The sequence below is a fragment of the Engraulis encrasicolus genome, chromosome 9 (assembly GCF_034702125.1).
Source record: "Engraulis encrasicolus isolate BLACKSEA-1 chromosome 9, IST_EnEncr_1.0, whole genome shotgun sequence".
NCBI lineage: Eukaryota > Metazoa > Chordata > Actinopteri > Clupeiformes > Engraulidae > Engraulis > Engraulis encrasicolus.
This window is the reverse complement of record NC_085865.1, coordinates 13431102-13445778: the sequence shown is the minus strand read 5'-3', so window position 1 is coordinate 13445778 and position 14677 is coordinate 13431102. Positions and strand designations below refer to the sequence as shown.

Below are 14677 nucleotides of genomic sequence, written 5' to 3'. Positions count from 1 at the left end.
AAATAGAGACAGACAGACTTTCATTCTGTTTTTCCTCCTTAGGTTGGGAACATGAAGAAGGACTCTGTTGCGTTGTGGTATAAGGATGGACGCGAGATTCAGTGCAATGAGAAACTAGACTTCAGCGAGGGGGTGCTGAATCTTGAGATTGCACAGGTGAGAAATCTCTTCCCAGGTAATGTCGTGTATAGTATTATTAAAGGGGTATGCCACTATTTTGGGGCTTAATACAGTTAAAATCGTTGGCTGGGGGTTATAAAGGTGGTTAAGTGTCTTATTTTTCATGTAAGCCGTTGTCTTGCTTTAAGACAAGTTAAAAGAGGGAGCATGTCGCTAAGCTAGTGAAAGTCAATGCATCCGTGTAGCATGCTACAATGCTACACGGAATCATTGACTTTCACTAGCTTAGCGACATATTTCCTCTTTTAACTTCTCTTAAAGCAAGACAACGCTTAACCTTTAAATTATTGAAAATGTTGGTACTGTTCAGTTTTCTAGTCTCAGCACGTCACTCCTTTTGATAAATAGAGTGAACTGAAACAAAGTCAGTTTTATTATTTGTTCTGATCTTTGATTTTTTTTTGAACACGTGTACATTATCTTTTGTACGAAAAATTAAACCTGTTGGTTCTTGTCCATGATGTAAAACACCCTATTAGGCCATCAAGAAGATTTCGGATGGATGAGGTCTATTTTGCTGTATGAATTAAAGTTTGTTAAAGACAGTCTTAACCCCATGGTTGTGCTCAATTTCTACTTTAACCCATTCCTTGCTGACAACTATTCATCAACCTCCCTATCCTGCATTAGCATGCATTATCCCACAATGAATCGACTTTAGCCAAAATTAGCCGCATTTGGTCGGTCTTGTCCTGAAATGCAACATTTGACTGTAACCTCCCAAAAAGCACCTTCGGATTTGCTGTCTAACAGATGTATTTTGTTGATCTATGTTTTAAAATGTTATTGGATAAAACAATGTGTTTCTATTATTGAAAGAAATTAAATTGTTAAAGTAAATTAAAGTAAATTGTTCAGAGTCGACCTGAACACAACTGAAGGGTTAAAGACTCTCGTCTAGAGCATAACTTTCACCCAGCTAACATGGCTAAGAAATTGCAAGTTTTTAATAGCATTCCTTTGTAACTGATATTTTGTATCCCAACCCCCCTTTCAAATGTAATTTTCTGAGTTGTAGATACAGTTCTTAATTCAATTGTTGATGTGAATCAAACAATGGTGCTGTTGTTTTCGGTCACAAAATGCAGTTCGTAAGATATTGAAAAGTAACAATTATGGAAAAGAATGATGCATCATAGATCAAATAATGAAGCATGCATGTATAAGGCGTATGAGAATTACATTGATAAGTATAGTTCAGTATAGTGTGAGGTGCAAGTCCATCATTTGGTCTATGTTAAGTTCTCATTCTTTTTCCCAACAAAAAAGTGACCTTGAACAACAACAGCAAGGCTATGAATTGATTCTCCATAGGCTTTACGCAGTAATAGCTATGTTGCTGTGGCATAACCTTGTTCAAAGATTCACAATCTCGATTAAGTCAGCGAAAGGAAGCATGGGAGTAGAGTGTTTTAAATTAAAGACTTTAATATTTATGCATATGCATGTGCTTATATCTTCATGTGTCTGATTACAGCGTATCGGCCCCTCAACGGGTGATGACTCCCCCTTCAAGAAACTCAAAGTCTGGACCTCTAATCTCTAATGAGTTTGCTTGATGTTGCCTTGACGTGACTTTGCCTGAACATAATACATCTAGCCTATGTCTTTTCTGTCTGTCTGTCTTTCCATCTTTCTACCGACCCGTGTCTGCTTTCTTCCATCTATCAATCGATCCATGTAACAGTCCACTTTGTGCTATTTAGTCATCATTATATCCTCTAATGTACTGCCAAACTGTTGTTTGTCTGAATCATTCGACATCTCTTCATTTCTGTGGTGTGTTGTCGTCAAGGATGCTTCTGTTGTTTTTTTTATGTCTGTTTTTGTCATAGGAGTTTTTGTCATAGGAGCACTTCTGGCATTTTTGCATTATTTATGTTAAGTTTGCGTTACTATTCAGATATATATGTATGTGCGTATGTATGTCGTTCTTGTGTTCTGTCTGTGGAGTTTGTGTCATCGGGGCACTTGTGTCATTTTTGCTTTTGTACTCTCTGCCTCAGATCATCGTGTCCATGTCCTGCAGCATCCTTCGCAGGGGGGAAAAGCCCAGCTTTTCTGGGAATGGCCAAAACATTGTCTTTACGTTCCATTCTCATTTTTAGCGTCTCGTGCATCGTGCATCTCAGATGTTCATGTTTTCGTTGCAGCTTTCATGCTTGCTTTCTGAGCCCGTTGTTTTTTTGCATTCACGTCAGATCTCTAAGAAGGATGCTGGAATTTACGAGACAGTCTTGAAGGATGATCGGGGAAAGGACACTTCTACACTCAATCTTACAGACCAAGGTATCGGATTTATCTATATATACGTGGTGCATGTACACTTTCATGTGGTCTCAATGTATTTAATGTTGTGTCCTGTTCTTTGTCCTTAGGATTCAAAGACCTGATGAACCAAGTGTTTAGCGCAATTGGTAAGCTACATTACTTTTATTACATATACACAGTATATTATTCTATAATATTTTACAAAAATGTTGTGTATGTTGGGAGATACATGCTAACTCAGTTATATTGATTGAGAACCGTTTAAGTATTGATACAGGGATCTAATGGTGTGTGTGTGCGTGTGTGTGTGTGTGTGTGTGTGTGTGTGTGCGTGCGTGCGTGCGTGTGTGTGTGTGTGTGTATGTGTGTGTGTGTGTGTGCAGCAAACTCCTCCACCCCTCTGAAGATCCAGAGCACTGAGGAGGGCATCAGGCTGTACACCTTCGTCAACTACTACAACGATGAGCTGTTCGTCACCTGGAAGTACAAGTAAGCGCGTGTACTAAAATTCAGTGTTTCCCGCTGAACATTTGTTAGTCAAGGTGGGTGGGGGAATAGCGGATACCTCCGACATGTGACAATCATGACTGGGAAGGTTATAGCCTGGGCCTGACCCGCCAATACTACCTGTGACACTGCACAGAGCTTTGTATATTGAGGTAGTGTGTGTGTGTGTGTATGTGTGTGTGTGTGTGTTTGTGTGTGTGTGTGTGTGTGTGTGTGTGTGTGTGTGTGTGTGTGTGTGTGTGTGTGTGTGTGTGTGTGTGTGTGTGAGAGAGAGAGAGAGAGAGAGTGAGAGAGATATGCCTTGGCAAAATGTATGTTACAGTGAGCTAGATATGGTTATTTTCTGTGTAAGTATGTGTGTAACAGTGAGTTATATATGTTTTTTTATGTCTAAGTATGTGTGTAATGTCTCGTGAGCAATGTCTTTATTTATGTATGTGTGTATGCTACTTGACACCTTAATTTCCCCCTGGGATCAATAAACGATACTCTACTCTACTCTACTCTAGTCTGGCCATGCAAGCCATCTACAAAATGTCTAATTGTAATGAGATAGTGGGCCATTCAATCTTGAGCATTTTCAATGTCTCAATGGGCCATGTTAAGGCAATGATGCCACAGTTCAGTTAGCAAGTGAGTGAAAGAATAGTTGGGGTCTGATTGGCTGTAGCTTCAACCAGTAGCATATAGACACATTTCATGAACGCTGACTAGACATGTCCTTTGCATCTCCCTCGGCAAAATGGGTTGGCAACACGAGTAAAATCAGTCTGTCTGTGCAGTGTGCCCACCCATATGAGTTAATTGTGTCCATGTGAGTGTGAGTGTCTGAAAGTGAAAGAGCTGTAATTAGAAGGTTGAGACATGCAGAGTAGCCAACTTGGCTCAAAGCATCCCCTGATCCTAAATTCTTATGGTACCGTATGTATAGTTAAAGGGGAAAAAATGAATAAAATTGTTATCCATCTTTGACTGTAGATGAGCACGAGTCGAAGTCAAATTACTATCCTTGTGCTGACTGTCTCTTAACATTCTCTCTCTCTCTCTTTCTGTCTTTCTGTCTCTTTCTCTCTCTCTCTCTCTCTCTCTCTCTCTCTCTCTCTCTCTCTCTCTCTCTCTCTCTCTGGTGCTCCGCAGGGATTCGGCCATTGCCTTCAGTGACCGTGTCAAGAGCGGTGTGGTGGGAGAGCAGCTGTGGCTGCAGATCTCTGAGCCCACGGAGAAGGACAAGGGCAAGTACGCCATCGAGTTCTTCGACGGCAAGGGCGGCCTCCAGAGGACCGTGGAGTTGTCCGGACAAGGTCAGTTACCGTAACGCCATAACACAAAGTTCATTTTATATTTGGTTACACTATACTTGATGCTGGCGCATTACGTATGACATAGCAGTGTCATAATAGTGTCAAAGCAGTGTCGTGACACAGTCATGTTGGAGTCATAAACATTACGTCAGTGTTATACACATTTTATGATCATGAAAAGTTGACATTGTTGGGGCTACGACACTGTTATGTCATATGTATGATGCCAACGTCAAGTTAAGTGTTATTGTATATTTACTTTGCATTTCTCATGTTTGGGTAAAACAAAGAAAAGACATCTCCTTTGGCGCTAATACTAAAAAAAAGTTTAACGCAGAGAACAGACATGATACTGATTTTTCAGCTTCAATGTTTCATGAGGTAGGACAGTGCATGACTACTGATTAACACAGGAAGATTGGTGCCATTTTCTAGATCTTTACTGACATTAGATAAATAAAGCACTTCAACATGCTTTGACCCTTGCTAGTTTATAGAATTCACCGCAAAAGGTTACTAAAGCTGTAAAACCTTTTTGTATAAATACAGATATTGAAAGGCATTTAGCAACTCTTGGTGTGTGCTGTTAGATGTATTGTCACCTTGTTTGGATTACTGTTGGACAAATGGGATAAACTGTGTTGTTTGTTGGTCTTTTCAGCATTCGACGACGCCTTTGCTGAGTTCCAGAGACTCAAGTAAGATCAGAAACATTTTGCATCATACTTATCGCTTGACTAATATTTTGAGAATTATCACAAAAAAAAGCCTATCAATCTGATTAAAATGTGTTGTGTTTCTCTGTCTGTTTTACTTTGTGTGCTTCTCTTCCTTTGCTGCTCTCTGTCTTTGCCCCACTTCCTCCCTGGCCTCGTTCATATGTAGGGCTGCCGCCATTGCAGAGAGAAGTGAGTGCTCCGATTTTCTATCATTGTTGAATATGACCAATTCAGTTTTGATCAGCATATTAACACAACACTGTGTGTTTTTCTGTCCCTGTAGACCGTGCTCGTGTTGCTGGTGGCCTACCAGACGTGGTGACCATTCAGGAGGGCAAGGTCAGTGTGTGTGTGTGTGTGTGTGTGTGTGTGTGTGTGTGTGTGTGTGTGTGTGTGTGTGTGTGTGTGTGTGTGTGTGTGTGTGTGTGTGTGTGTGTGTTGAACAGAAGATTTTAGTGCTGTCATCGTCTGCACCCAGAATTTCTGGTGCTCCTCCTTTCTACTCTTTGAGTCTCCTCTCTCCTCCTTCACACTTAAATATACGAGAATAAAGACATTCCATTCTATTCTATTCCATTCTATTCTATTATATTCTATTCTATTCTACTCTGTATATTCTTTAGCTATTGCACTGAGAGCCTCTTAATATGTGAATGTTTAATATATGTGAAATAATCAGTATGTGTGTGTGTGCTACTAGACACGTTAATTTCTTTCGGGATTAATAAATATTACTCCTCTATTCTATTCTCTTCTATTCTATTCTCTTCTATTCTATTCTATTCTATTTTCCTCTATTCTGTCCCTTCCTCACGTCCTCGCAGGCCCTGAACCTGACCTGCAACATCTCCGGCGACCCCGTCCCAGAGGTCACCTGGCTGAAGAACGACCGCGAGATGGTGTCTGATGACCACTACATCCTCAAGTTCGAGTCGGGCAAGTTCGCCAGCTTCACCATCACCCAGGTCAACACGGCTGACTCCGGCAAATACAGCATCCTGGTGAAGAACAAGTATGGCACGGAGAGTGGGGACTTCACCGTAAGTGTCTTCTTCCCAGATGAAGCAACTCAAGCCGCCTCCAAAAGAAAATAAACAATCACTAATTTTTACAGGATCCAGATTAATAAACGAGTAAATATGTATAAAAGCCACCGAAAAGGTTTCAAAAGAATACAAGAATGAATGAATACAATTTGTAGGCTGCTTTATTGGTGCCATTAGGGTAGCACGTGTTAGGCTATGGCACCGATGTGTTTACCTTCTATTTAAGAATTTGTTAGTGCAATTTTAGTGCAAGTGCAATATAGTGAAAGGGATGTAGTGGATGCTACATGTAACTATGGGTTGGGATTTTAAAGTGTAGGTCCAATCAGTCAACCCTCTGGAAGCCAGCTTGATATTGACAGCTGAACTGTGAGCAACTATAAATCTGCAATTTTAGCCTGCTCTGTTTCAGGTCAGTCAGGGCTATTCTAGGTACACAAGTTACTGTCCCAGTACACTAATGACCATACACTGACCATAAACAGGTATGAATCTGACCTGGGTCATTTTCCAACCCTACTCTATTTCTCTCCCACTCATTTACTGTGATCGCTTTTGAGTAAATCAATAACCAGCTAAAAATATACTTGTAAAAAAAATCATCCCCTTAGAATGTTCCTTCCCTGGTATAGCAAGCACCCTTGCATATGACAACTGCTTGGGCTAAACGGGTTGGGATGACATGAAATGGTACTGGATTGGAAGTCAGACTGAGGGATTCGTCCTTGAGATGTCCTTGGCTGGTGTCTTGTATTGATGAACTGCTGATGCTTTTATGATGTTATTGTGAGGTGACTGTGCCGTGCATGAGCAAGTGTTTGAGGAAATGAAACCACATGTTGTTCAAGGGGAATGGCCAACTCCATGGGTGTGACTGGAAAAAAAACCTTTTAATGTCCTTGTTTTCAATCTTTTACATGTTTTGTTCAGTGAAATATAATTTTGTCTTTTTATGTTTTTGAATGTGTGTCCCACGTCACTCAGAGTCACTACACAGTATTATTGTCAAAACACTCCCCTACCCCCTCACACACCTACTGCATAAAGACAGATATTACATCACTTTTCCCCTCACTATAAAATACACTATGATGTCACTTTCTAAATCACTGAATATATTATTTAAGTCACTTTTGGTTTGAGTGCACAAAGGTAACTACCATAATGTGCTTCTATATCACAATATAGAACTCAACGACATATCCTTGCTGTGTCACAAAATAAAGACTATGACATCACTGTGTCTGTCACCTCTTTCTAATAAATGGAGCACGTATTCCCTCACCTGTTGTGTCTTTTCAATGTGTACCAGTCTTTAATGTGTGCCACTTTCTACTCCTTTGTCTTCTCCTTCTTTGTCTGTGTGCGGTTGTGTGAGTATGTATACAGTATGTGTGTGTGCATCTGTGTATGTATACTCTGTGTGTGGATGTGTGTGTGCGCCTGTGCATCTATCTCCTCCTCTGTCTCTTTCATCTCAACCACTGCCTGCCACTCCTACTCTTTCTCTACTTTTATGACCTCACATCTTCCTCCCTTCACCTTTTCCAACTGTCATTTTCCTGTGTATGATCCCACCCATGATGCTGTTTGAATAATATAAAACATGAGTGAAGTGTTCACACACTGATGTCTAAAAAGATGTGTCCAATCACTACAGTATGTGTTTTGCATAAGGTTATTCATGTGGCAGATCGTGCTAATTATTAGGGCTATAGTTGACGTTAACTTTTGTGCTCACTAGCCACTGTGGCTAGCGGTTTTCCAGAGTCGCTAGCCATTCAGCCAGTTTGGTTGTCAGTTTTTTCTTCTTTGGAATATTCCTGCATTTAAATACAAACAATTGATGCAACTACTGTGATTTGCCACACCAAGGAATATGTTTCTTGTCAAAGTGGCTAGTGATACTGAAATTGATATTTGAATTATTATGAAACCAGCATTTGGCCGGTTGGCCAATGTCAAGCAGACTTGTACGAAATTCTGAATTGAATGAATTGAAATTCACAGTAATGCCATAATATGAACACTGGGTGGTGGTGGTGTTCTATGAACTCTCAATGGGTGGTGTAGATTAAATTCAAAGAAATGTATGGTAATTACACTACCTAGTGTTCGTATTATGGCATTACTTTGAATTTCCATTAATTGAATTCGGCATTTCGTACAAGCCTAATGTCAAGCCCTGGTTGGCAGGTTCATGTACCTAGTAGGCAGTAATAGCACACAACATTCGGGCAAAATCCCTCAACTTGCCCAAAAGTTAAGTCACAGCCAAAATCCTGTGATGGACGAACGGATAGACGTACGTCCAGACGACTGGAGGACATTATGCCTCTGGCATGCTCTGTATGTGGAGGCATACATATACTTTTAAGGACTGCTAATACAAATTGAATAGATGTTGATAGTGTTTGGACATCTATAACAGTGTGTGAACAGTCTTCTCTTTCAGTGAGTGCACTTTTTTGTGACGCACATGGCCTCTCAATGGAGGAATGTGAACACATTACTACTTTTTGTTCATCCAAAGTCAAAGAGTTTGGACATAAGCAACTGGATGTTTCGTTAGAGATTGAAAAAATGTTTAATTCCTCATCGCCGTCAGTTGATAAAACAGGCAGTACCTTGGAGTCACATGTCAAGGCTTAAGGTCACAATTGTCTAGTATTCTGACATACAGGGCATTTACCAGTGAGTCGCGGTCTTTAGGAGACCATGCTGTTGGCTAATTTAGAGATTGGCCCACAATGAAAAGGGGGGCACGCAAAAATCCATGGGTGTTTTTTGGCCCCATTACAGCCCATTTCACCACCTTTATACAGTACAGACAGACGACTGCCCCTGGTGGTGATGAGCAGTTGAACCTGCCACATGGCAAGGTGTGAATGAGAGTCGGCCTTTCAATCTGGGGGACCTAATCCATCCTGACCTCTCCCAACAACCTCCATCCGTGAAGTGCCCTTGAGCAAGGCACCTAACCCCACACTGCTCCAGGGACTGTAACCAAAAACCTGTTACCAGACAAAATGTTAGGTTGTTTTCTTAAAATGTGATATGAAATGTTCAAGATCCAAAAAGATGTCCAGTTGCTTACCACTAAACTCTTTGGAAAACAAATGAATGAATATCTTCACAGACATACTTTCTTACTCAGTCATGGGAACTTCATCGAAACAGTCATTGAAAATGCACATCAATAAAAGTGAAGCATTTAGAAATCCATTTCATTTAACATTGTCATTAAGTTTACTGTACCTCATGTAGTTCACTTAATACATACAACTCTACAAGTAAGGAGCACCATTGAAAGATGGACATCTTGCTTTGTAAGTACTTTGTGACAATTGCAATGAAGTACATTTATGACATAAACATGAATGCCGCTGGATATATTTTACATAATATTTTGCTTTATTTTGTGCAGTACATTTCACCTAAATTGACTGACATTCCCAGAAAGAAAAGTACTGCTCCTAGATATTGCCTAAGGAGGCTGTTTCATACATACTTCTAAGTAACTGTGTCTAGTGAAGCCAGCAGTTTAAATCCAATCTAAGTACAACATGAGATCTTGAAACTGCCATACTGTCCTGAAACACACTACTATTTCTGTTAGAAAAAAATGTATTTTTTTTCTGAACAAGTAGAAAATGTTACTTTAGTCTGTGTGTGTTTTGTCTGTGCACGTCTGTTGCATGTGTGCGAAGGGTGATTAGCTGTCCATGGGCTGAATATACATTGCAAGACCATGTGTGTATGCGTGTCCACTGTTCCACTGAAAGCAAACCACTGACCGTAAAGCTACAGGCTCATGGTCTCAGGAATGTGGATTGTGATCGTATTAGCAAGAACAAAGAGTTCGCACCGTTCAACCTGAGACGCCAGGCATCAGATGAGGCCTATGAGGGGGGAAAAAGAAAACAAAACGCAGAACAGTAAGAGGCAAAGCCATGCGTAAAAGGAGATGCGTCATGTCTGGCTGTAGAAAGAGAAACTCTGCCATGTTCTAAAGAGTTCAGTTATAGGCAGGGCCGTTGATAGCTTTGGCTGGGCCCAGGACAAATCCCCCCCCCATACATACAATGTAATGAGAACCAAATTCTGCCCTGGTTGTAGGCAATGTGGAGATGTGTCGACTCCAAAATGATGTGTTGACTTCTTCAGCTTTAAGTCTGATGTGGGTTTGAGTTGTGAAGAGTAGAGTTGTATTTAGTAGAAGTAGAAGTACGCTTACAAGTGTAATTACAATAGTGGCATGATAATTACATTGTTTCAACTTTGTAATGTCATATTAGTGTTCTAATTACATCTGTAAGAGTGCTACCATAATTAGAATTGAACAAGTAACATAGTGAAGAAACAAAAAGCTTTTCTCAAAGTTTCCAAACTCCAAAAAAGTCCATAGCCAACATCTGATCTCTTGACTAAGATTTCTTGGGTGAATAAGAATCATCAGACGCACTCTTCCATGTATTTCGTCTTCATATTCTAAACCAGATGATCAAGATGATCACACAAAGCCTACGGTAGATTGATGGGATGGAGTTGCGTGCACAGTCAGAGGAAGCACCTGGCAGCATTTTTACCCCGAAGCCAGGCTTACCATCTCTGTCTGAACTGAACAAGAGTAGCCATATAAATCTGAGTGCACCTTACTGACAATCTCTGCAAATGGCCTACGCCTGTACTGTATTTGTGTTCACGTACCGTAGGCCTACTCTTATTATTACACAATCTACTTGATATACATACTCTACATCTATTAATCTGTTTGACTGAATATAATTGGCTGACCCTCTAGGTGAGTATGTAAAGCATATGTGATGATGTATGTAAAATCTCCTCCTTCTCCTTTTCCTTTTCAGCTGAAAGTGACGGAGAGTCTTGGAGATGCAGGTGCGGGTGCTTACCTCACCGACGCAGACGGCAATGTGACCGTCGGACAGGCACCACCCAAGTCAGCCACCCCAAAACCCCCCAAGGCACCAACCCCAAAGCCCCCCACCCCACCCCCAGCCCCAGCCCCAGCCACACCAGCCCCAGCCCCACCAGCTGCAGCCACCCCAGCTCCAGCCACCCCCTCTCCCCCGACACCTACCCCAACACCAGAGGTCCCTGAGAGCCCGGCACCCCCCACCCCCGCAGCTACACCCACACCTGGTGCTAGAGAAAAATCCCCAACTCCAACTCCCGAAAAGAAGGTGAAGAAGGTGAAGAAGGTGATCAAGAGGAAAGGTGAGTCCTTTTTAAAGAAAAGAAGAAGAAGAAAAAAAACACTAAAACCCATCAGTCCTGTCAATCTAGCTCAAAAAAGGGCAAAACATAGGACAAATTGCCGTAATGATTCCTATTTTTAGTGAGCATTAAACCCCCATAAAATCATAACATTAAAACCTACCAATGCATATGTATTGAAACATACTTTTTTCCAAGGGCAAAGTTTTCCCATTCATTTCTCCACAGGGAACCACCATACACTAAATATAAATATGTACATGTTTAATATGTTATTTAGATATACCTTAGGATTACAAAAAACTTGGAATGATTTCTGCAGTTTTTTTCCCGTTTCAAGCGCTAGATTGACTGGACTACATGGTCACTCTAATAAATGTGTGGTATTGAGGTGTTTTATGACATTTGGTGTTCAGGTGAAGGTGTTCAGTGTTGAATGAATTTCAATGCCAGGTCCGATGTCACAGTGATGGGCAACTTGGAGTCAGGGGCTACAATCCAGTACCACATACCGGTACTAGTGGTGTGGATCGGCACTGCCCTCACGATCCGATTCAATCACGATTCGGGAGGTAGCGATTCGATTCTATGTGATCCGAATTCTACAATGCATTGCAATGCATTACATTTCTACTGAAAGCAAAGCAAATGTTTAATCAGTCATGATGAGGCAATACAAGTAGTCAGATACTGAGCCACAATTTATTGGCTGTTTTCTGTATCTTTCTGTATCAGTCTGTATCAGTCTGTATCAGTTTTGCAATGTTTTGAATTGCTTTTATTTTATTTAACATTCATTTGCTCCCGAAATATCCATGGAAGTAATTGAAACTTTAAAAAATTGCTGGATCGATTCTGGAACTTGCCGGATCGATTCTGGATCGTCCATGCCCTGCGTTGGATTGGATCGCCGGATCGATCATTGTTGACACCACTAACCGGTACTGCAATTGACCTGGTTTTACCTGTCCAATATCACTATCTGGACAGGCGAAATCAGGTCTTTTGGAATATGAAGCACAGGATAGTATAGCTTCTGAATCCAGGTTGCCCATCACTAACAGTATGGCAACTTAAATTCAGAAGTGCATCATCAAACCATCCTGAACCTAATACAGGTGTCTCCAGTAGCCTCTTACTGCAGATGGGGCCTATTCACTACTTGCTGAAAATACTTAACTGCATCATAACAACATAGCTATGACATTGCAGAGAGCCTTCAGTAACATATTAAGACATAGCTATTACAATGTATAACACAGGCTCTAATAACACAGGCTAGGGTTAATCAACTTCTCTACCTGGTTCATGAATTTTAGTCATTAGAATTAGCTGATGTAGTGAAAAGAGAAATATTTGGTAAATGGACTGAATTGGACTGCAAATAGACTGTATTTATATAGCGCCTTTCCACCCCTTCGAGCACTCAAAGCGATTTACATTGTATGCCTCACATTCACCCATTCACACACCGGTGACCGTGGCTGCCACACAGGGTGCCACCCTGCCACCAGGAGCAACTTGGGGTTAAGTATCTTGCTCAAGGACACAACGACGGGGTCAGGCCGAGTGGGGCTCGAACCGGCAACATTTGGTTTGCCGAACGGCTCCTCTACCTACTGAGCCACCACCGCCCCTACTGTACTGTCCAACTTCAAAATCTGGTTTGTTCTGTCGGTTGTTTCATGTGCAGTAGATCAATGTCAGTGCCACTAAAAAAAACCCTGCCTCTTCCTGCAGACTCTACGACTCTGAAGTCTCCTGGTGGAAGCAGGGAGGCCACCCCCGTCTCGACACCTGTCACCACCCCTCTCCCCCCAGAGGACTAATCAGGCCTTTTACAGGAGCAGCCGAGAACACGTCTGGAACACATGGAAAAGTAGAAAGGGGAAGATAATAGGACTTGTAATGTAATGTTATCTTGTAGATGCCTGAGAATAGTATGGCTTCACTGAATGTTCTCTGATTAGATGGGTGAAGAGGTATGATGGGTATGATGCCTACTGTATGTTATGTTGGCTGCCCCCCAAATGATATTTTTTGTCACTTCAGTAGCTTTTGCAGATTTTTTTTACACGCAAGCTTAGATATGTTTTAGTACATGAGGTGGCTATTATATCAATCATACTCAGTTGCTGTGGAAAAGTATGTGTAAGAGTTTGTCCAAATGGATTTTTTGGATGGTTGGTTGGTTCAAATAAACTACAAACAGATGGACTAACACTTCTGAATTGTTTTGTTCCTCCTACCTGTGACTGCTGTGCAGCATTGTGCCATAATAGCAGGCAAACCTTGAACAGTTTTCAAATTCAAATGTTGTGAGCATGAATCTGATTTGATTATTGTTTGAGATATGATTTACTAAATCTAAAATCCAAGGAAAATCTAGTAGAACTAGATTGCATTCTCACAGAAAATGCTGGAAGCAGGCTTGCCTTTTGGGGCAGAGATGAGCAGTTTTTAAATAGTAGTTTTTAAAAACAAACTACTATTGAGAAAACAAAGCTAAAAGAAATGTTGGAAAATATCCATCCACCCAGTCAGAAGTTATGGGCCAAACAATTCAGCCATCTTGGATTCAGCCATCTTGAAAGTGTTGTAGCTCCGCGTTTTGGGGATATACTAAATGACATACATGGTATTTTAAGTTGGCTAAGGAACACTGCATATGATATAATTTTGAAAATCAACATGGGTCCAAGTGGGATTCGAACTCACAACCTCCATATCTCTAATGCAGCACTTTCCCCATTGAGCCAAGCAGCTGGCTGTCATAAACATTCCAGCAAGACAATATCACCAGAGATTCTTTAAGTATAGAGATATGCCAACATAATAGGTTTCTATGGGCACCTTACATGATCAGGTTCCGGTCTGCCTAAAGGAGCGTGTCATAATGCTTCTAGAATGAATAGAACAGTCCTTAGGTCTGCCTAGGTCTGCCTAAAGGGGGATTTCCCCCCCTGCCCCTTGCAATAATAGAACCCGGTAACAATGGGCCAATGGAACCTCTCTCTTATTTACTCTCTCTGATATCACATTGCATTGAAGAGCTGAACAATAGACTTCTAGAACTGTAGTTGCAGGTGCTCGTTAAGAATAGAATGTTGAGAGAAGGTGACAGTTGAGATGGAACCCTATATTGGCTGCACCTGTTCTGATTGACTGTATGGCAGTTAGTATGGTGCTCTAAGGCAGAGGGCAGAATCAAAAACAGTTTCTAGGTCTTTAGCTTGCTGTGCTGTTCACATATTGAAGTCATACATGTGATCTTTCTAACAGTCTTTGAATGAAGTTTATAGGTTAAACGGTTCAGTCACAAATGGACCTCTTGTGGAAGATGTGCTGACCTCTTCAGAAAGGCACTTCAAGAGTCAATGGGAAAAGCCATTGGGCCAACCCTGCCGTTTTTACA

At 41.2% G+C, this 14677-nt stretch overlaps 1 protein-coding gene across 5 annotated transcripts in view; it reads left to right on the top strand.

Annotated features, from left to right (window-relative positions):
• The window catches only part of myom1b (myomesin 1b), a 60249-nt gene extending 46764 nt beyond the window's left edge, over nt 1–13485 (top strand). For 3 of the 5 annotated variants that reach the window (XM_063206552.1, XM_063206551.1, XM_063206554.1), the window contains 12 exons: nt 43–156; nt 1658–1705; nt 2382–2469; nt 2559–2597; nt 2835–2940; nt 4096–4259; nt 4921–4957; nt 5145–5167; nt 5262–5317; nt 5803–6018; nt 10893–11262; nt 13003–13485. In XM_063206552.1, the coding sequence (XP_063062622.1) occupies nt 43–156; nt 1658–1705; nt 2382–2469; nt 2559–2597; nt 2835–2940; nt 4096–4259; nt 4921–4957; nt 5145–5167; nt 5262–5317; nt 5803–6018; nt 10893–11262; nt 13003–13091 (1350 nt within the window). In that variant the 3' untranslated portion in view covers nt 13092–13485. The remainder of the gene's footprint in view (nt 1–42; nt 157–1657; nt 1706–2381; nt 2470–2558; nt 2598–2834; nt 2941–4095; nt 4260–4920; nt 4958–5144; nt 5168–5261; nt 5318–5802; nt 6019–10892; nt 11263–13002) is intronic. The other 2 variants (XM_063206555.1, XM_063206553.1) reach the window with 1 other exon arrangement.
• Nucleotides 13486–14677: the final 1192 nt, after the last annotated feature.